This window comes from Phacochoerus africanus, chromosome 9 (assembly GCF_016906955.1).
Source record: "Phacochoerus africanus isolate WHEZ1 chromosome 9, ROS_Pafr_v1, whole genome shotgun sequence".
In the NCBI taxonomy this organism is placed as follows: Eukaryota; Metazoa; Chordata; class Mammalia; order Artiodactyla; family Suidae; genus Phacochoerus; species Phacochoerus africanus.
In genome coordinates, this window is record NC_062552.1 from 11688708 (window position 1) to 11709554 (window position 20847).

At 39.2% G+C, this 20847-nt stretch overlaps 1 protein-coding gene across 1 annotated transcript in view; it reads right to left on the reverse strand.

Moving 5' to 3' along the window:
• DTNBP1 (dystrobrevin binding protein 1) overlaps positions 1 to 20847 on the reverse strand; it is a 118467-nt gene that overhangs the window by 75464 nt on the left and 22156 nt on the right. Inside the window, exons 4-5 of the mRNA XM_047796205.1 lie at positions 11637 to 11697; positions 6269 to 6401 (exon numbers count right to left, since the gene is read on the reverse strand). Coding sequence (XP_047652161.1) covers positions 6269 to 6401; positions 11637 to 11697 — 194 coding nt within the window. The remainder of the gene's footprint in view (positions 1 to 6268; positions 6402 to 11636; positions 11698 to 20847) is intronic.

Genomic DNA, 20847 nt, shown 5'->3' on the forward strand with positions numbered 1-20847 from the left:
ATGTCATAAATGGTACATAAGGAGTGTATGTATGTGGGGGAAAATAGACAAATGATGTTATTTTATGAGTGGCTATTTACAGTATTTTTTGTTATTAAGTGGAAAAACCACAGAAGCAGCCTGGGAGAAGTACCGCTGGCCCTGAAGAAGCAGTGTTCAGCTCATTCTAACTAGTTTGAAGGCGTCTTAAAAGACGTTCACAGCTAATAGGATTATTTAAAGGCTATTTCACTTGATGAGTGATAAGAAGTAGAATAATTATATTTAATATGGAATCCATGAGGCTCTAAGCTGCTTGGCCCTCTCAGCATCCCGCGTGTTACCCTCAGCGCAGAGGGGGTTGGAGAAGGGCGAGGCTCTGAAGGGCAAGCCAACAGCACCACGTTCCTGGGCTGAATGGCAGATCAGGGTTAAAAACGCCTGGGCGAGTCAGTGGTCGCTTTATGGCTACCACCAAATTCCTATTTATGTTCTCCCCTTTAAGTTGCACAGGCTGCCAAGGACTTTAAGAATGCAGTTTAACTCCTTACCTGAGCATTCAGAGACCTCTCACTCCCTGGCCACAACCTGCTTTTCCAAGCTCACTACTGCTCTCTGTGGGGACACACCCCGCTCCAGGGACAGTCCTGCCCCCTTGTCTCTGCCCGGCCCCCACGAGGCCTGTGCTTGCTTCCTGCCCCGCCCCCGTCCCTGGCAGGGTCAGGTCAGAGTCACCCCTCCCTCCAGCCCAGAGACTCTCTCCCCTGTGCTCCCACAGACCTATGGGCCTTACCCAGGACTTGTACCCTGACGTTATACGGCTATTTGTGTACTCTTCTCTCTCAGGAACCCCTAAGTAACTTAAGGGTAAAGACTACATTTTTGCATCTTTGTCTCCCCAAATACCTATTTATTTTTGGCGTGGGAGTTCGAGCAGGCTGTTATCCCCAGGGTGCTGCGTGTGTTTCCAGGGAGAAGGAGGCGATGGGTAGGGCTAGTAGTCTGTGCCTGGTTGCTGGGCTCTTAACAGCAGCAAGGACCTGCAGGAAGGTGGCACAGGCCACTCCTAGTTGCGGGGCCCTGGGAAGTGGTAATGAGCCCAGGCAGATTTACAAGGTGCCCAGAGCATTCTGTATCCCCCAATATCTAGCTTGCTGAATTTAATTAAGAATGACTTCAGGAGTTTCCACTGTGGCTCAGCAAGTTAAGAACCCGACTAGTATCCATGAGGATATAGGTTCAATCCCTGGCCTCACTCAGTGGGTTAAGGATCCGGTGTTGCCATGAGCTGTGGTGTAGGTAGCAGATGCGCCTCATACCCCCTGTTGCTGTGGCTGTGGTGTAGACCTGCAGCTGTAGCTCCAATTTGACCCCTAGCCCAGGAACTTCCATATGCTGCAGGAAAGGCCTAAAAAGAACAAAAGAAAAAAAAAATTACAGGCATATATGATGTGTACTCTGAATATTTTCTATTGAATTTAAATGCGCAGAAAGGTAATCTCCCTGTCATGCCCTGCTTATCTCCTGTTACGAAAGGAGTTACAGATATGAACAAATTTGGTAACCAAACTTAGAATGCATGTATGGAAAACACTAGCAGGCTTCCGTGGACACAAATGTACCTTTATTAGAAGTTCCAGCCTCACCATTTTGCTCACTGTAACAGCAGCATATGTCTCATTTAGTGATCAGTGGAAAAGATGGGTGGAATTTTACTGGGAAAAGCCACTTGGGAGACCTGACAGCTGTGCAGGAAAGAGTGTCACAAATCTTTGTGAGGAGACCGTCCCAGAGGAAGAGCCATTGTGTTTGGAATTTTTCTTTGTGCCATTTGTTTCAAATACATATTATCTGGAGTGTAGCCACTGACACATGAAGAATGGAGCAGGAGGCTAAAATTAATAACTTCACACTGGAAGAGCATTTTTCTACCAAAAATAATTAGCCTAAAGGAACAAAGAACTCTTTGACAGCATAGGTCACAGAGGCCACATACTAAAGGACCACGGGGTCTTCCAATGCTTTCATTACTCCTGCGTAAGAAGGTAATCTGGTATGGGAACAAGGAACTTTAAAAAGTACACTAAAAAGCCATTATGGAACAAAGGAGAAGTGTCGAAAGAGAGTTGATGTGTTTCTTGAAGGGTCCTATCTCAGAAGTTACCTGGACCCTAAGATCAGCTACTTCATGAAACTCTAACACCGCTCCCAGTCTCCCTAATAGATGTGCTCTCATGCTCTGTTTTCTCACAGAGAAAGCAACACAGCCATGCAGCTGGTTAGGCCAGATCAAAAGAAAGACGCAAGCTCTGCACGAGGCTGCCGTGCTCTTACAGCGCCTGGCTACCCACCTGTGAATTAACAGGATCTGCTGCTGCAGTCAAAGGTGACAGTCTTTTCAAGCAGATCATACAAAGCGAACCAAGCAACAGAGAAAGTTCAGAAAAGCCCTTGACATTTTAGATTTCCATATAGGAACAGAATTAGACCACCCTCTAGTGGAAGCTCAAGAGAATTCAATCAATACTTCTCAAACATTTTACCGTCAAATGCACAGAATAAGAATGTGTCAAGATTCTGGATGACAACATTCTGTGTTATCCTTACACACTGTCTTCCACGGTGCAGAATTGTTCTACATGGTTCTTCTCATCACACTGCATGCCATGGTTTTTCATTTTAACCATATGGCAGCTAAACTGCCTACCATCTATTCAAACCCCTCTGTCAAAGTCAATGGTTTTAGAAAGTTGCAAAGGCTGGAGAGACCCCCAGGAGAACGTCGGCATCCTGGTAGCAGTTACCCGGCCCTGCTGTGTCCCCAGAGCCTATACACAGCACAGGACCCTCAGCAGATTCTAACATGAACCAGGCGCTGTGCTGAGTGCTTTACGCCTGTCACCTCAGTCAATCCTGAAGCAGGTCCTCTCATCCTCAACCGCAAACCAAGAAGCCAAAGCTTAGAGCAGTTAAGAAACCCGCACAGAGGACATTCCCATGTGGCTCAGTGGTAACAAACCTGACTAGTATCCATGAGGATGCGGGTTTGATCCCTGGCCCCACTGGTGTTGCTGAGCCTGTGGCACAGGCCAGCAGCTGTAGCTCTGATTTAACCCCTACCCTGGAAACTTCCATAGGCTACTGGTGTGGCCCTGAAAAGATAACACAAACAAAAGAAAGAAACCTGAGTCTCACAATTAGGAGGCTGTGGAACTGGGATCTAAACTCAGATCTGAGAGTCAGTCCACAGCCCTTATTTTCCAATTCCGGGCACACCTTTATTGTTTCTTTCTTAAATGACAAGCCTTACCAGTAATTACCTATTACACAGGCTTTTGTAAGCTGGATGGATCACACTCTATTAAAAGAAAAACAACATGAATGGATTATCCATTCTTAATTAATTCCTGAGGGAGCATGTAATCAGGAGTCATATTTATTAAGCCATAGGATAATACAGCTAAAAGCATAATCAAAGGTCCAAACCGCTCACGTATTAATCTCTTATACTTTCATAAAGGCAGCCCTTAGAGAGAGCAGGGCGGGACTAAAAGCGTTACGCAGCCTGGAAAATGGAGGGACTGACGGATACGGTATTAGAATCGACAGTGAAAGGGCAAAAAGTTCAAGAGGATCCTGCGACTACATACAGATCAGCCTCTATTTACTTCTAAGCTATTTTTAAAAAATTATTGCTTGACTATTTAAGCCTGGTAATATTATATCAAGGTATTCAGGTGATGATAAAAGAGTATTTTGAGGCTACCCCAAAATAAAAGATTCCACAGTAAGTATTTAAGACCAAATGATTCAAACATCTAAGAATGATGCATAAACTCATTAAAATGAATCCATAAAATACATTAATGATATAGATATTTGTTTATACAATTACCAAATTTGGTTTCAAAATATTTTCTTCAGGCAAAAGGGAACAAAAGCAAAATAAACAAATGGACCTATATCAAACTAAAAAGCTTTTGCACACCAAAGGAAATTACTAACAAAATGAAAAGGCTATCCCCTGAATGGGAAAAGATACTGCAAATTGATGTGTCTGATAAGGGGTTAATATCCAAAAATATATAAAAACTCATACAGCTCAATATCAGAACAAAACAAAATCTGATTAAAAGTTAGGCAGAGAATCTGAATAAACATTTTTCCAAGAGAGACATACAGATGGCCAACACATGAAGAGATGTTCAATATGGATTATTACTGGGGAAATGCAAATCAAACCCACAATATCACCTCACACCTGTCAGAATGGCTATTATCAAAAAGACAATTAACAAGTGTTGGCGAAGATGTGGAGAAAAGGAATCCTTGGGCACTGTTGGTAGGAATGTAAATTGGTGCAGCCACTATGGACAACAGAATGGAAGTTATTCAAAAAATTAAAAATGGAACTACCATATGATCCAGCAATTCCCCTTTGAGGTATTTATCCAAAGGAAATGAAAACACTTAACTCAAAAATATATCTGTGCCGAGTTCACTGCAGTATTATCTACAATAGCTAAGGGCCCATCAATTAATCAATGGATAAAGATGATGTGATATAAAGATATATACAATGGAATATTACTGAGCCATAAAAAAGAACGAAATCTTGCCATTTGTGACAACATGGGTGGACCTAGGGGGTATTAGGTTATGTGAAATAAGTTAGAAAGACAAATACTATATCACATCATTTATACATGGAATCAAAAAAAAGACATGAATAAACAAAACAGAAACACACTCATAGAACAAATGGGTAGTTGCCAGAGAGGAGGGTAGTAGGATAGTTGGCTAAAACAGGTGAAAAGGATTAAGAGGTACAAACTTCCAGTTATAAAATAAGTAAATTATGGGAATGCAACATACAACAAAAGGAATAAGTCAATAATACTGTAATAACTGTGTATGGTGACAAATGGTTACTAGACTTAAATGGTGATTAATTCATAATATATATAAATGTTGAATCACTATATCATACACTTCAAATGAATAGAATATTGTGTGTCAATTATACATCGATAAAAAAATGAATCATATTATTTGGAAGTGACTGTTTGGAACAGTATTTCAGAGACTCCTTTAGTTTTAATTTGCTTTTAGTGGTCGATGTTCTCAGATTAGTAAAGAAAGTGAAATCAAGTGAGCATTTGGGAAACCGGCTCCCTTCATTTAAGCCACAAAAATGCTATTTCTAAAGAAGATGGTGTTACATCACTAAATATCAAACTTTTGCAGGAAATTATAGTCTTGATTGACAATGAAAACAGAATATTTTCTATCTTAAGACTTACACAAACTGCATTTCCCAGGCTTAACTATGAAAAGTACCTCACAACATCTTGACATATAGTGGGTGTGAGAAACGGTTAGTTATTATTGTTATCAGCAGCAGCATGCCAAATACCATTTGGGTCTATTTTATGAACACACAAAAACATGTTTTATGATCTGCTAATTACTTGCTTTGTAAATCAGCTTTGTTTTGCTTTAAAAAAGGTAACACTGAAAAACAGGAAGAGATGACAGGGTATCCTTACCTCCTTACCTACTAAAGACTACACCAGATTATCAGCCCAGGAAATTCATCTCCTACATAGATAGCTCCTACCTCTTACTTCAGCAAGATCTTAATCTTAGTTAGAAAATAATAAGCCACAATATTCTCTTCAGTTGTGGGGCTGTCAAGAATAACAGTTAATTTTCTGAACATAAACCCAAGAAAGAAAGAATTTCACTGTAATTCATCCCAATGAAAACAAAAAAATATAAACCTCCAGAAGGTGTAAATTAAACCAAACTGGTCCCTTCATTTAACTGAATCTGTTTGATTTCTCATCAGTTTGAGGAGGGGAAAAAAGCATATTTTACGACATAAAGCTCTGAGCAGACCTAATTTTAAAAGCAACACCTTTCAGAGTACATCCTACAGCCATAACGAAGGCACCCTAATCCCTTTAATTTCCAACATTTATATTTTTAAAGAGACTTAACGTCACAAAGCCAACCTGAATCACTTTACTAATCAACAAAATTATGTTTCCTGAGCAGAACTGAGGCAGAAAAAATTGGTGGCATATTTTAGAAATCATTTCTACATTTTAAATCATTGTTTTCTGTCAAATCATCAGTTAATTAGAATACGAAATTAATTAGAACTCACTATCCCCCCCCCCAATTCTGTTAAGCAATAATTACATGTATTCTTAGAAAGTGTTGGAATTACACCAAGTTATTTTCATTCCTAGCAGTCACGGACAGATCCCGACCAAGGACTTACTCAGGTTTGCTGTCATGGATTCTAAATCTGCGATTAAGCCTGGAAGCTGCTGCAGCTGCTGCTGCAGCTCGAGCAGGCTGGTCTGCTTCTTCTCCCAGTGAGCAGAAAGCATAACCACTTCGCTGTCCACCAGCTGTAACACAGGAGAGGAGGGAAGAGTGAAGGCAGACCGGAGGCAGAGAGATTCGAGTCAGCATCATCAGCCAGCCAAGGTCATCGGCCAAAACCCTTCTACTGAGGACAGACAACAGAATACTCAAAAGAGACTGGAATTGTTTTTCTTCTTAGAAAAGAAACCACCTCTACATTCAGGGCAGAAAACCTCAAATTACTGCTTGGACCAGTGCATCTTAACCCCAAGAGAAAGCCCAGCAATGACCTTAGAAGTCACTTCTAACTAGTCCCTATTTTGAAGTAAACCATGCATTTAAGAATTCAAATCTAGAAAAAAAAATTAAACAAAAGCTACCACTAACAACCGAAAAGAAAACAAAAACAAACCCCACACATAATGAATGGGTAATTATTTGCTTGACAAAAAGGAATTATTTTAAAAGTTCCCTAATACATTTAGAATACATGCGATTCGATTTACATTTCAACAGGAACACTTATGGCATAAAATAAGGTAAATGGTACTTGCATACAAAGGAATTATTGAGGCAACTGATCAATTCCACAAACAGGAGAAAAGGATTTATAGAAACAAAGAAGAAATTCAGAAAGGCAAGGTTCCTAATAGCAGGGTTGTGAGATGCCAGGCCAGCCTAAAATAATTCTAACTTCTTTTTCTCAAGACCGTAAAGAAAATGACAGACATTAGTTTCTCCCAGACAATTTTGTTTTGGTCTTAACATGGTGAGAGAGGAAAGGGCCTAGAATAAGATTCAGGAGCATGGAGAGGTCATCTTTGGAAAACATCACCAATGATAAGCAAGAACTCTGAAAGGGACCCACGATCTGTACAATAAATATCAAGATTGCAAAATTCATTACATAACGGAAGAAAAGGTACTTGAATTTTACATATAAATCAGAGTTCATAGTTACATTTTAAAAGGGACAATTTACACATCCCAAGATTAAGATTTTTCAAGAGCTGAAACATGAATACAACTGATTTTTACGGAATCTCACTAAAGCAAGCAAGAACTTTTGGAGGAGTAAATAGATCAAAATGAGATAGAAAATTCTTTAGTTGCATGTGGTGCTAGACTGTTGCAGTCTCTACAGGTTAATGTTCTAGGAATTCACAACATTGAAACTGAAAAATTAAGCTACAATAAAGAAGTGAGAAAGCTGCCTGTTTCCTCACGTTGGCCCCACCTCCCAAGCCTCCCCATCCCGTTATTCTGCCCACACTGGAGAGCCACCCACAGCGTCTCACAGGCGAGCCTCAGCCGAGCTGGGGACCTGACACCGGCGCTGCTCCAGGAGCATTCCTCATTAATGTGGTAACCTCAACCATGCCTGGGCCAACTAGTTTTTGTAAGGATCCCCAAGAGTAGTTTCAAAAATACTTATTGGCACTAACAGATACAGCTGTGATATAATAATACGGAAATGGGGGCTTGAGACAAGGATCCGTAGCCAGAGGATTCATTTGTAGTAACATCCAACAAGCTCCTACTACCGCCCACTCTGCCAGGCACTGTTTGAGGCAGTGGAGATTTCACGGTGAATAAAATAGAAAAAGAAAAAAAAAAATCCTGCCCTCTTGGTGGTTTAGTCTGGAGTCGGTCTCACAAATTCTCTTAGTTTCAGTTTTTAAACTCCAAAAAAAGAAAAAAATAATCCTGTCTCACAGGGCTGATGTGAAGACAAATAAGATATTTTCCCTGGTACAGGGCATACCTTTGTCTTTTTAGGGTCGCACCTGCAGCATATGGAAGTTCCTAGACTAAAAGTTGAGCTGGAGCTGCAGCTGCCTCCCTACACTACAGCCACAGCAACCCTTGGATCCTTAACCCACTGAGAGAGGGTGGGGATCGAACCCACACCCTCATGGATACTAGTCGAGTTCGTTACCACTGAGCTACGACAGGAATTCCTGGGTATACCTTTTTTAAAGTTTATTAAATCTTTTTTTTTTTTTTTTTACCATTTTATTTATTTATTATTATTTTTTCTTTGTCTTTTCTATAGCCACACCCACGGCATATGGAGGTTCCCAGGCTAGGGGTCGAATCGGAGCTGCAGCCACCGGCCTACACCACAGCAACACCAGATCCTTAACCCACTGAGCGAGGCCAGGGACAGAACCCACAACCTCATGGTTCCTAGTCGGATTCGTTAACCACTGAGCCACACGGGAACTCCAAGTTTATTAAATCTTAATTACTCTGGTTCATTTTGTTAAAACTTTGAAAAATCCAAAACAAACGATTTTCAGATATTAGCCATTTCTCACTGAAAATTTAAAGTGCTACGTATTTGAATATTAAAACTGAAGCACAGTGTAGTTCATGTCTTTCACAAAATTGAAAATTATATTCTGTATATAAAGAAGTATACATAGATTAAATCAGAAAACATTAAATTATCTTAATTTAAAAGAATGGGACGTTGAATGGATTCTCAGAAATCATTATCAGCTATTTCGTAATAATGCTAAAACACTGTGAGCATCTTCTCTGTGCCAGGCCCTGTGCTAAGAAATTCACATATATCATCTCATTTAAACACAGCAACCCTGTAAACAGAGCAGTATTGTTTTACAGAAGAAACTGGGGCACAATGAAGCTGAGTCACTTTCTCAAGGGCTACAGAGGAGCTAGACTCAATCCCAGAGAATTTGACACTTAAGCTCATGCCCTTAATCGATATTCTGGGGATTGTGTTACAGGGGGACATGAAAAGAAGAAGGAAAGCAAAAACTAGCAAAAGAAAGGGTTCTGGAAAAAAAATGTACTTCAACTTTACTAAGAAATGAGCTATCTCCAGAAGGCCAATTTTTCTTCTCCAAGTGAACAGTTCTGCATAAACCCAGATTTAACACCAGAAATCACGTTTAAGCAGCAAGACAAAATTACAAATCACTCCAAAATCCCTTCTGGTAGAGACGGAAGTCAGGAGAAGAAAGAAAACGCAGCAAACGCCAGTGATCTTTAAAGTGGGTAACAGTAAGTCCCTGCTTTGTACGAAACTCCACAGTTCAGAGTCTGGGGATGATGTCATTTCATGTGATTCCCGGACAACTCTGTTTGGTAGGCAGGGTAAGGGGTGTTTCACCATTTTACATATGAGAAAACTAAAAACAGAGAGACTCTGTTTATCTGCCCAAGGTCAGAAGGACTGACTGCAGAAACCAAGGCTTCCCACATCCAGTTCAGTTCGCTTTCCACCGCAGGCAGAAGCGACGGACACTGAAACACAAAGAGTGAAGCATGCCCAACTCAGCCGGCTTACACACCGAGCTGTTAAAACACGATCTTCAATGGCAAGGCAAGCAAATATTTCCCAATAGGAATCAAAGAATGACTGGAAGTATAACTTTAAAACGGTGCCCTCAGACTCCAACCCCTAAATCACTATCAATTATGTATTCATTTATGCATGCTAGGGAAGGGGAAAAAAAAAAATCAAAGAACTTAAAAGAAAAAACTTGTCGAAAAAGCCTAGACAGCTGTTCTCTAGGATACTGCTTGCACTTTAAGGCTGTATACTAAGGATTAGCTTCGAAGTAGTGGAGTATAAAATAATTTGTCAAACAAGATTGAATTGTCCTTAAATATATTTGTCCTGGTAAGTGGGGTAGACACTGGTTAAAGGCCACTAAACACACATGAGCACAGTCTGACCAAACACACACATGATAAAACACTTAGCATATTAAAGATATACATGTTAAATATTTACATATGCCTCAACAATACATCAGAGAGCATTAAAATAAACTTTCATTTTTAAAGCTGAGAACTACATTTCTGAAAATCAATAAAGGCACTTTTGATCCTTTATAAACAATCTCTACCTCTCTCTTTCTTTCATTTTTAAACTTCCTAGCTTAACCTTACACTGAGAGATGGAGCCATTGCAAATATCCAAGAGTTTTACGCGGGAGTCTCAGACTCAGTTCCCCAAGGACAAAAGCCTTCTATCCCTGTATATCTCTAAAGCTTTTGTTTTAGCATTTGACCCAGCTTCCAGTTTTTTTGTTTTTCGTTTTTTGTTTTTTTTTTTACCAAATCTGATTTCAGTTCCCCTATGTTTTTTTTTTTTTTGGGGGGGGGGAATGTTGTTTGTTTGTTTTTCGCCTTTTAGGATTTCTCTCTCTCTCTCTCTTTTTTCTTTTTTAATTTATGTAAGTTCCCAGGCTAGGGGTTGAATCAGAGCTGTAGCTGCCAGCTTACACCACAGCCACAACAATGAGGGATCCTAGTCACATCTGCAACCTACATCACAGCTCACAGCAACATCACCCAGATCCTTAACCCACTGAGCAAGGCCCGGGATCGAACCCAAGTCCTCATGGATACTAGTCGGGTTCATCACCACTAAGCCACAACAGGCACTCCTCTCTTAATTTTTGTAAAAAACAAAACAAAACAAAACAATCTATCCAGCATTTAGGTGTTTTATAGCTATAGAGCTTTTCAAAGTATCTGGTCTGCCTTACTGACAGAAACCTATATTCTCCCTCTTCAGTAATTTCTAAGAGAAACCCTAATATCTAAATTTTATCTTATGTATTACTGTGCTTTATATAACGATTACAGCTTCACTAATTTTGCTAAATGTTAAAAGTGAGACTGTCTATATTAATTAAAAGTCAGAATCACATAAGTGTTTTTGGAAAGAAAGTTTGACATCAATAGCACAAAGTATTTAATCACGGCTAAGAAAGCTTTAGGTAGATATACCAAATAATCTTAATTACAAGTCACGTTTATTCATCATATACTCTATAGCACTAGTAAATAGTTTGTTCTTCTAAGTAACTGAAGTTGACTCCTGAAATTTTTATATTTATTTGCAAATAAGCAAGTTAATGACTGAGCAAAATTCAACTTCTGCCCCTCAAAAAGGAATTCTTAAATAGTAAGCAAAAAGAAGTGGCATCTCATACTTTACATATCCTGCAAAGGTATCAGACTCAAACTCAAAGCATTGTATTTGGATAAAATGAATATTTACTTATGACTCTAGAGTAAAAGTTATAAACTTTCTCAGCGAACTAAATTACTTGACTGAGAAATTATGAAAAGGTGCTTTAATATTTAGGGAATTTCATCATCAATTAGTAAATTAAATTTCAGATACCGTGCGAAACATTTTAACACAACCACAAATTAAACTTCTTAGAAACTAGCACTTAACGTTGCAAAAGGATATTTTCCCACAAGTGTTTAAGACTAGCCGACTCTACCTCTCCAGCACGTGCACACTCCTTGGCTCTTCGGTGGAGGGTAGCCCAGGTGTCTTCATACCTAAGAAAAGCAAAAAACAATTCAAAATACAAACTATACACCAAAAAAATCCTAGCTAAAAAATGAACCTGGAACATCCTATGGTGTCAGAAAGGAAACACTCAAAAAATACGGGAGATAAATTACGAAAGCACAGAAGTCAACTTGAAGGAGCTTCCGATGGTCAAATTTGGGTCAGCTTCGGCAACACAATAAACAATGGTAGTAATGGGTTATAACTCACAGAATAAAACACATCTCCCTGAGTTCACAGTGATTTAATAACTGAATAAATAAATGGGGTAGAAGGGGAAAACTCTTCCTTACAGTAGAATTCCAATTAATAATTATAGAAAAAATAGTAAAAATAGAAAATCACCATTTGATAAACACAGTAATAATTATTTCAGGCAAGATTCTAATAGATGCTAAAATTAGTGGGTGAAAGTATGAAGAAAAGAAGGATAATTTCATAGTCTCAAAGCATTTCTCCACAGGATATTCATTAATTTAAAAGGGGGGGGGGACAGGAGTTCCCATCATGGCTCAATGGTTAATGAACCTTGCGGGAAGCCGAGGAGATACAGGAGGCCAAGGAAGGGAACTAGCCTGACGGCACAGTTCCGAAGGCAGGGTTCCTAACCGAGGAAAAAAAGAGAAGACCTACCCGCCGGCACAGTTCCGAGGGTAGGTTTAGAAATAGAGAAGAGGGCTTACCCGGTGGCACAGTTCTGAGGGCAAGTTCTAAAAATAATGAGGCTCACCTGCTAATCCGACAACAATAGCAACAATAACAAAATGAAGGCTTTGCACACTAGTGCAAGAATAAAAATTGCTTCTTGGAAAATTCAGTCTTTCCTGTTATTTACTTATTACTCAGCCTTTTCTGTTATTTGTTATTCTTTGTTATTTTTCTATATTGTTTTGTGATTCAATAAAATTGGAACAACAAATATTGGAACAGTAATAAAATAATAAGAGTTTCACCTTGGTGAAATTCCCCCTATTCAGATCTAATGTAAGCAAAAACAAAGTGTTCATTGGTTTGTTACAAGTAAGAATAGGTTTTATTTTGTTTATTTATTTATTTATTTATTTATTTATTTATTGTCTTTTTGCCATTTCTTGGGCCGCTCCCGCGGCATATGGAGGTTCCCAGGCTAGGGGCCCAATCAGAGCTGAAGCCGCTGGCCTACGCCAGAGCCACAGCAACGCGGGATCCGAGCCGCGTCTGCAACCTACACCACAGCTCACGGCAACGCCAGATCGTTAACCCACTGAGCAAGGGCAGGGACCGAACCTGCAACCTCATGGTTCCTAGTCGGATTCGTTAACCACTGCGCCACAACGGGAACTCCCAAGAATAGGTTTTAGAGTTAGGTCATTGTGGAGCATATAATAGGTTACAATAGGTTAGACATACATTATTCTTGATGGAAAAATAATAATCTTACTTTTAATAAGTTTTGTAAGGGCTTTTAAGTTTTATGAAATTAAGTTGCTTTGATATAAAAAATATTTTCTCACACTGTCCCCTGACCATAACGCTTTGAAGTTAGTACCTCAAGCTTTAATCTAAAAAATGAGTTTCTGTAAACGTTAAATTCTTGTGCTTGTGACCTTTCTAGTTGTTAAAGATTAGCTTAAAACAATAACGGGTGGCGCTTGCTAAGAGTAACCACCAGATGTTTTATACCGAATTGCCTTATTTTCATATAATGATTTTTCCACATAATGTTGTGTACCCATTAAAATTTTACATGATGCATTGTATCTGTTGGTTTTAATTAAAATTCTTAGACCACAATGTATATCTACTGTACCATGTAGTCTAAAATCTAACCTTTGAAAATATGACCTAAGCACTGTGATGTAAGTTATAATTAAGCTGTCTATATAAACTGTTACCTATGCTAATAAAATCTGAGCAGTCCAGCACCCTGAAAGAAGGGACAAAGAGGCTGTCTCCGTGTGCTTCACCGACACTGTCCATCCCCGGAGGGATACCCTGGCTGCTGGAGCTGGACTCCGGCAGAACCTGACTAGTATCCATGAGGACGCTGGTTCGATCCCTGGCCTCGCTCAGTTGGTTAAGAATCTGGCATTGCTGTGAGCTGCAGTGTAGGTCACAGACTCGGCTCAGATCCCGAGTGGCTGTGGCATAGGTGGGCAGCTACAGGTCCGATTCAGCCCCTAGCCTGGGAACTTCCATATGCTGTGGGTGCGGCCCTAAAAAGACAAAAAATAAAAAAATAAATAAAAGGGGAAAACAGTATTAGGAGTTCCCGTCGTGGCGCAGTGGTTAACGAATCCGACTAGGAACCATGAAGTTGTGGGTTCGGTCCCTGCCCTTGCTCAGTGGGTTAACGATCCGGCGTTGCCGTGAGCTGTGGTGTAGGTTGCAGACGCGGCTCGGATCCCGCGTTGCTGTGGCTCTGGCGTAGGCCAGTGGCTGCAGCTCCGATTCGACCCCTTGCCTGGGAACCTCCATATGCCGCAGGAGCAGCCCAAAGAAATAGCAAAAAGACAAAAACAAAAAACAAAAAAAACCAAAAACAAACAAACAAAAAAAAACAGTATTAACAGTGGAGAAACCTGGCAGACACTTAAGCATGTGATAAATATCAACATGAACAGTCACGAGATGTCAGCATCATGTGCTTACTGACACAGCACTGAAAGGACAGAACACGCTCCTGGTAGTCTCACCATCAAAGTACTGACTTGAATTTAATTGTGAGAAAATAGCAGATAAATCCAAATTGAGGAACATTTTGCAAAATAACTAGCCAGTACTCTTCAAAAGTGTCAAGGTCATTAAAAAAAATTAAAGCATAAGAACTGTTACAGATTAAAGGAGATGAAGGAGATATGGTGACTAAATACAATTTGTGATCCTTGATTGGACCCTGAACCAGAAAAAAAGCACATTTTGAAGACAACTGATGAAACTGAATAAGGTCTATAGATTACTTATCACTGTTAATTTCCTGGTTTTGATCATTGCACTATTATACATGATCCTCAAAATATAAGAAACAAAAACTGACCCAACTGAAAGGAGGAACAGTTCTCCGATAATAGAGACTTCAATAACCCACTCTCAATAATAGGTAAAACCACACAGAGGGTAAGAAAAGAAAGAATTTGAACAACGCAATAAACCAACTAGATGTAAGAGGACATATACACAACACTCTATCCAACAAGAGAATACACTTCTACTCAAGGGCACATGGGACAGTCTCCAAGACAGACCATATGTTAAGCCACAAATAAAGTCTCATTAGATTTTAAAAGGCAGTATATGAGAAAATCTCTGAACCTTCTGCTCAAATTTTGTTGTGAACCTAAGAATGCCCTAAAAAATAAAGTTTGTATTTTTTAAAAAGATAGCTACCATATAAAAGGTGTTCTTTGACCACAACAGAATGAAGTTAGAAATTAATAACAAGACAAACACTAAAATAGTCACAAGTTTATGGAATTAAATAAAACACTCTTAAACAATCAATGGGCCAAATAAGAAATCACAAAGGAAATCAGAAAATCTTGAGATGAATGAAAATAAAACTATAACATATCAAAACTATGAGATGCATCAAAAGCAGAGCTAAGAGGGAAATTTATAGCTATAAATGTTTACATTTAAACAAAGATATTGGTAAACGAAATTCAACAATACATTAAAAGGCTAACACATCATTATTCCAGGGATACAAGAATGGTTCAACATCCATAAATCAATAATGTGATACACCATATTAACAAAATGAAGGATAAAACTCTCATGATCATCTCAAAAGATGCATAAAAAGCATTTAATAAACTTCAACATCCATTTATCATTAAAAACTCTCAACGAAGTGGGTATAATGTAATTCACCACAATAAAGTCCATATGTGACAAACCCACAGCTAATAACATACTCAACAGTGAAAAGCTTAAACCTTTCCCCTAAGGTCAAGGACAAGACAAGGATGCCCAAACTCACCATTTTTATTCAACACAGTGTTGGAAGTCCTAGCCAGAGCGATTAGGCAAGAAAAAGAAACAAAAGGTATCCAAATCAGGCAGGAAGAAGGAAAACTCATTATTTGAAGATTATATGACATTACATACAGAAAAATCCTAAAGACTCTACCAAAATCCTGTTAGAACCAATAAATGCGGTAAAGTTACAGGATTCAGAATCGACACAAAAAAAATCCATTGTGCTAATGACAAACTAGCAGGAAGTGAAATTAAGAAAACAATTCCATTTACAACTGCATCAAAAAGAATAAAATACCTCAGAATAAATTTAACCGAGGCGGCACAGGAATTGTACACTGAAAACTATAAGATATTCATGAAAGATGGAGTTCCCATTGTGGTACAGCAGAAACGAATCCGACTAGGAACCATGAGGTTTCGGGTTCCATCCCTGGCCTTGCTCAGTGGGTTAAGGATCTGGCCTTGCTGTGAGCTGTGGTGTAGGTTACAGATGCAGCTCGGATCTGGTGTTGTGGCTGTAGTGTAGGCTGGTAGCTACAGCTCCAATAAGACCCCTAGCCTAGGAATCTCTTTATGTTGCGGGTGTGGCCCTCAAACGATGAAAGAAAAAAAAAATTTGTATGGAACCACAAAAGACCCAAAATAGACAAAGCTATCTTAAGAAAGAAGAACAAAAGCTGGAAGCATCGTGTTTCCTCATTTCAATGTCTCTTAAAAAACTGTAATAATCAAAACAGTATGTAATTGGAATAAAAACAGACACAGAGATCAATGGAACAGAATAGAGAATCCAGAAATAAACCCACACAAATACGATCAATTAGTTGACAATAAAGGAGCCAAGACTATACAATGAGGAAATGATGGTCTCTTCAGTAAAAGGTGCAGGGAAAACTGGACAGCCACATGCAAAAGAATGAAACTGGACTACTGTCTTACATACACCACACTGCCAAATTAACTCAAAATGTATTAAAGACCTGAATGTAGGACCTGAAACCATAAAACTCCTATAAAAAAACAGGCAATAAGCTCCCTGACATAGGTCTTGGTGATGATTTTTTTTTTTTTTTGGCCACACCCACAGCACACAGAAGTCTGGGCCAGGGATCAAACATATACCAAAGCTGTAACCAGAGCTGCAGAAGTGACAATACCAGATTCTTAACCTTCTGAGCCACCAGGGGACTCCTTGGTGAGGATTTTTGGGATCTGACACCAAAAGCAAAGTCAAAAAAGGCAAAAATAAAAAAGCACAATGGCATCAAACTAAAAAGCTCCTTGCATAGCCAAGGAAACCATCAACAAAATGGAATGTCAATCTACTGAATGTGAGAAAATACTTGCAAATCAAAAATATAAGGACTTAATATCCAAAGTATGTGAAGAAATCATACAACTCAATAGCAAAAAAGCAAACAAAAAAATGAATAGAGGCTTTGAACAGACATTTTCCCAAAGATATACAAATGACCAACAGGTACATGGAAAGGCACTCAGCATCAGTGATCATCAAAAAAATGCCAATCGAAACCACAAAGAAGAATCACTTCACCCCTGTTAGATGGCTATTATCAAAAACACAGCAAATGACAAGTATTTGAGAGGATGTGGAGACAAGGGAACCCTTGCACACTGTTGGTGGGTATGTCACTTGTAGCCACTACAAAAAACAGTATGGAGTTTCCTCAAAAAAATTAAAAATAGAATATACAATTCAGCAATTCCATTCCTGGGTATATATCCAAAGAAAACAAAAAAAAGTAATTTGACAAGGTACATGCACCCCAATGTTCATAGCATTATTTAAAATTGTCAAGGGAGTTCCCACTGTAGCTCAGCAGGAAGAAACCCAACTAGCATCCATGAAGATGCGGTTCGATCCCTCCCTCACTCAGTACGTTAAGGACCCCTCATTATCGTGAGCTGTGGTGTAGGTCGCAGAATCAGTTCAGGTCCTGCATTGCTGTGCCTGTGGCACAGGCCAGCCACTGTAGCTCCGATTCGACCCCTAGCCTGGGAACTTCGATATGCCACAGGTATGGGCCTAAAAAGCAAAAAATTAAAAATAAAAATAAAATTTTCAAGACATGGAAGCAAACTTTGCCACTTGCAACAACATGGGTGGGCCGGGAGGGTATTAGGCTTAGTGATTAAGTCAGGGAAAGACAAATACCATAGGTTACTAAAAAATAAATAAAAAATGAAGCAAAAAATGAAGCAAAAAATGAATATAACCAAACAGAAACAGACTTGCAAAGAACGAAGTAGCGGTCACCAGTGGTGAGAGAGAGCGGGGCGGGGGGAGCTAGAGGGAGGGAATTAAGCAGCACAAAGGACTACGTATGAAATAAATAAGCACAAGGATATCTTGTACCACACAGGGAATACAGCCGATAATTTATAATAACTTTAAATGGAGTATAATCTACTAAAAGTTTGAATCACCAGGTTGTACACCTGAAAATAATATTGTACATCACCTACACTTCAACTGAAGTATTTAAAAATAAATAACAAAACAAAATAAATCCGAATTCATACATACAGAGAACCAGGGGTTGCCAAAGGCAGCGGGTGAGGGGTTGGGGGTGTGTGTGTGTGTGAGTGAAATGGGTAAAGGCAATCAAACGTATAAACTTTCAGCTACATACAATGTACAGCATGGTGACTATACTTAGTAATAACTGTACTGCATATTTGAAAGCTGCTAAGAGAGGAGTTCCCATCGTGGCGCAGTGGTTAACGAATCAGACTAGGAACCATAAGGTCGCGGGTTCGATCCCTGCCCTTGCTCAGTGGGTTAACGATCTGGCGTTGCCGTGAGCTGTGGTGTAGGTTGCAGACGTGGCTCGGATCCCGCGTTGCTGTGGCTCTGGCGTAGGCCGGGGGCTACAGCTCCGATTAGACCCCTAGCCTGGGAACCTCCATATGCCGCGGGAGTGGCCCAAGAAATAGCAAAAAGACAAAAAAAAAAAAAGCTGCTAAGAGAGTAAAACATAAAAGTCATCATCACAAGAAAAAAGTATTTTAACTATGCGTGATGAGGGACACTAACTAGATTTATTGTGGTGATCATTTTGCAATATATACAATATTGAGTCACTACGCTGTACACCTGAAACTAATAGTGTCATACATCAATTGTCTCTCATTTTTAAAAAATGTTCAGGCTTAAGAAAAAAGAAAAGATCTCAAATCAACAGCCTAACTTCACAATCCAAGGAGCTAGAAAAAGAACAAACTGAATCAATGGTGAGCAGAATGAAGGAAACAGTGAAGAGGTTTAAGAAAATGATTCTAGGAGTTTCCTTCGTGACTCAGTGGTTAATAAACCCAAGTAGCATCCATGAGGATGCGGGTTCGATCCCTGGCATCGATCAGTGGGGTAAGGACCTCGTGTTGCCCTGAGCTGTGGTGTAGGTTGCAGATGTGGCTCAGATCCAGCATTGCTGTGGCCATGTTGTAGGCTGGCAGCTGTAGCTTCGATTAGACCCCTAGCCTGGGAATCTCCGTGTGCTGTGGGCGCAGCCCTAAAAAAATAAAAATAAAAATAAAAAAAGAAAGGAAAAGAAGAAAGAAAAGAAAAGAAAACAATTCTATCTAAAATAGCAACACATTTTTTTAAGGAATTGACCAAGGAAGTGAAAGACTTGTACAATGAAAACTACAAAACACTGCTGAAAGAAATTTAAAAAGACTTAACTAGATGGAAAGATATCTAGTGTTCACTGAATGGAAGACATTCTTTTTTAATCATTTTTATTTTTTCCATTATAGTTAAAGTGCCCTGTCAATTTCTACTGTACAACAAAGTGACTCAGTCTCACATATATATACATTCTTTTCCTCACATTATCCTCCATCATGCTCCATCACAAGTGACTAGATATAGTTCCCTGTGCTATACAGCAGGATCTCATTGCTTATCCACTCCAAATGCAATAGCTTGCATCTATTAACCCCAGATTCCCAGTGTATCCCACTCTCTCCCCCTCCCCTTCAGCAACAAGTCTGTTGTTAAGACGTTGTTGATAGACCCAAAATAATCTACAAGTGCAATGTGTAATCCCTTCCAAAATCTCAATGGTATTCTTTGTGGAATTAGAAAAAAAAATTCATACTAAAATTCATATAGAATGTCAAGGGATCCTGAAAAGCCAAGACAATCTTGAAAAGACAAAGTTGGAAGACTTGTAGTTCTTGATTTCAAAGCTTACTACAAAGCTACAATAGTCAAAACAATGCGGTACTGGTATAAAGAGAGCATATAGGCCAATGAAACAGAGAGCCAGAAATAAACTCTTACAAGTATGGTCAAAGAATTTCCAACAGATGTGCTAGGATAGTCTTTTCAACAAATATGCTGGTGCTGGGGAAACTGGTATCCACATGCAAAAGAATAAAGTTGGACTCAACACCATATACAAAAATTAACTAAAAACGAACCAAAATACCCAAATCTAAGAACTAAAACTAATATGTTAGAAGAAAACATAGGGAAAAGCTTCATGACATCAGATTTGGTGATGATTTCTTGGCTATCACACCAAAGGTACAGGCAACAATGAAAATAGACAAACTGGACTTCATTAAATTAGAAACTTTAAGATATCAAAGAACACAATCAACAGATTAAAAAATGCAACTCTCAAAATGGAAGAAAGTATTTATAAATCACATATCTGATAAGGGATTAATACCCAGAATATACAGAAAACTGCTAGCACTCAATCAAAACAAACAAACAAAAAACCAAACAAGTTTTGGGGAAAGGTAACCAGAGAAATGTACCCTGAGAGGGAAAGTAAGATGGTGCAGCTGCCAGGGAAACAGTATAGTGGTTCTTCAAAAACTTAAAAGTAGAATTACCATGATTCATCATTTCCTCTTCTGAGTATATATTGCCAAAAAAGCTGAAAGCTGTGTCCTGAAGAGATACTTTGCACACCCATGTTCATAGCAGCACCATTCACAGCAGCCAATAAATGGATGCAAACCAAGTGTCCATTAATTGATGAATAAGCCAAATATGGTATAGTCATACAAAGGAATAATATTTGGCCTTAAAGAAGACAGAAATTCCTTTGGGGACTTCCTGTTGCGGCACTGCGGTAATGAACCTGAATAGTATCCATGAGGACGCAGGTTTGATCCCTGACCTTGCTCAGTGG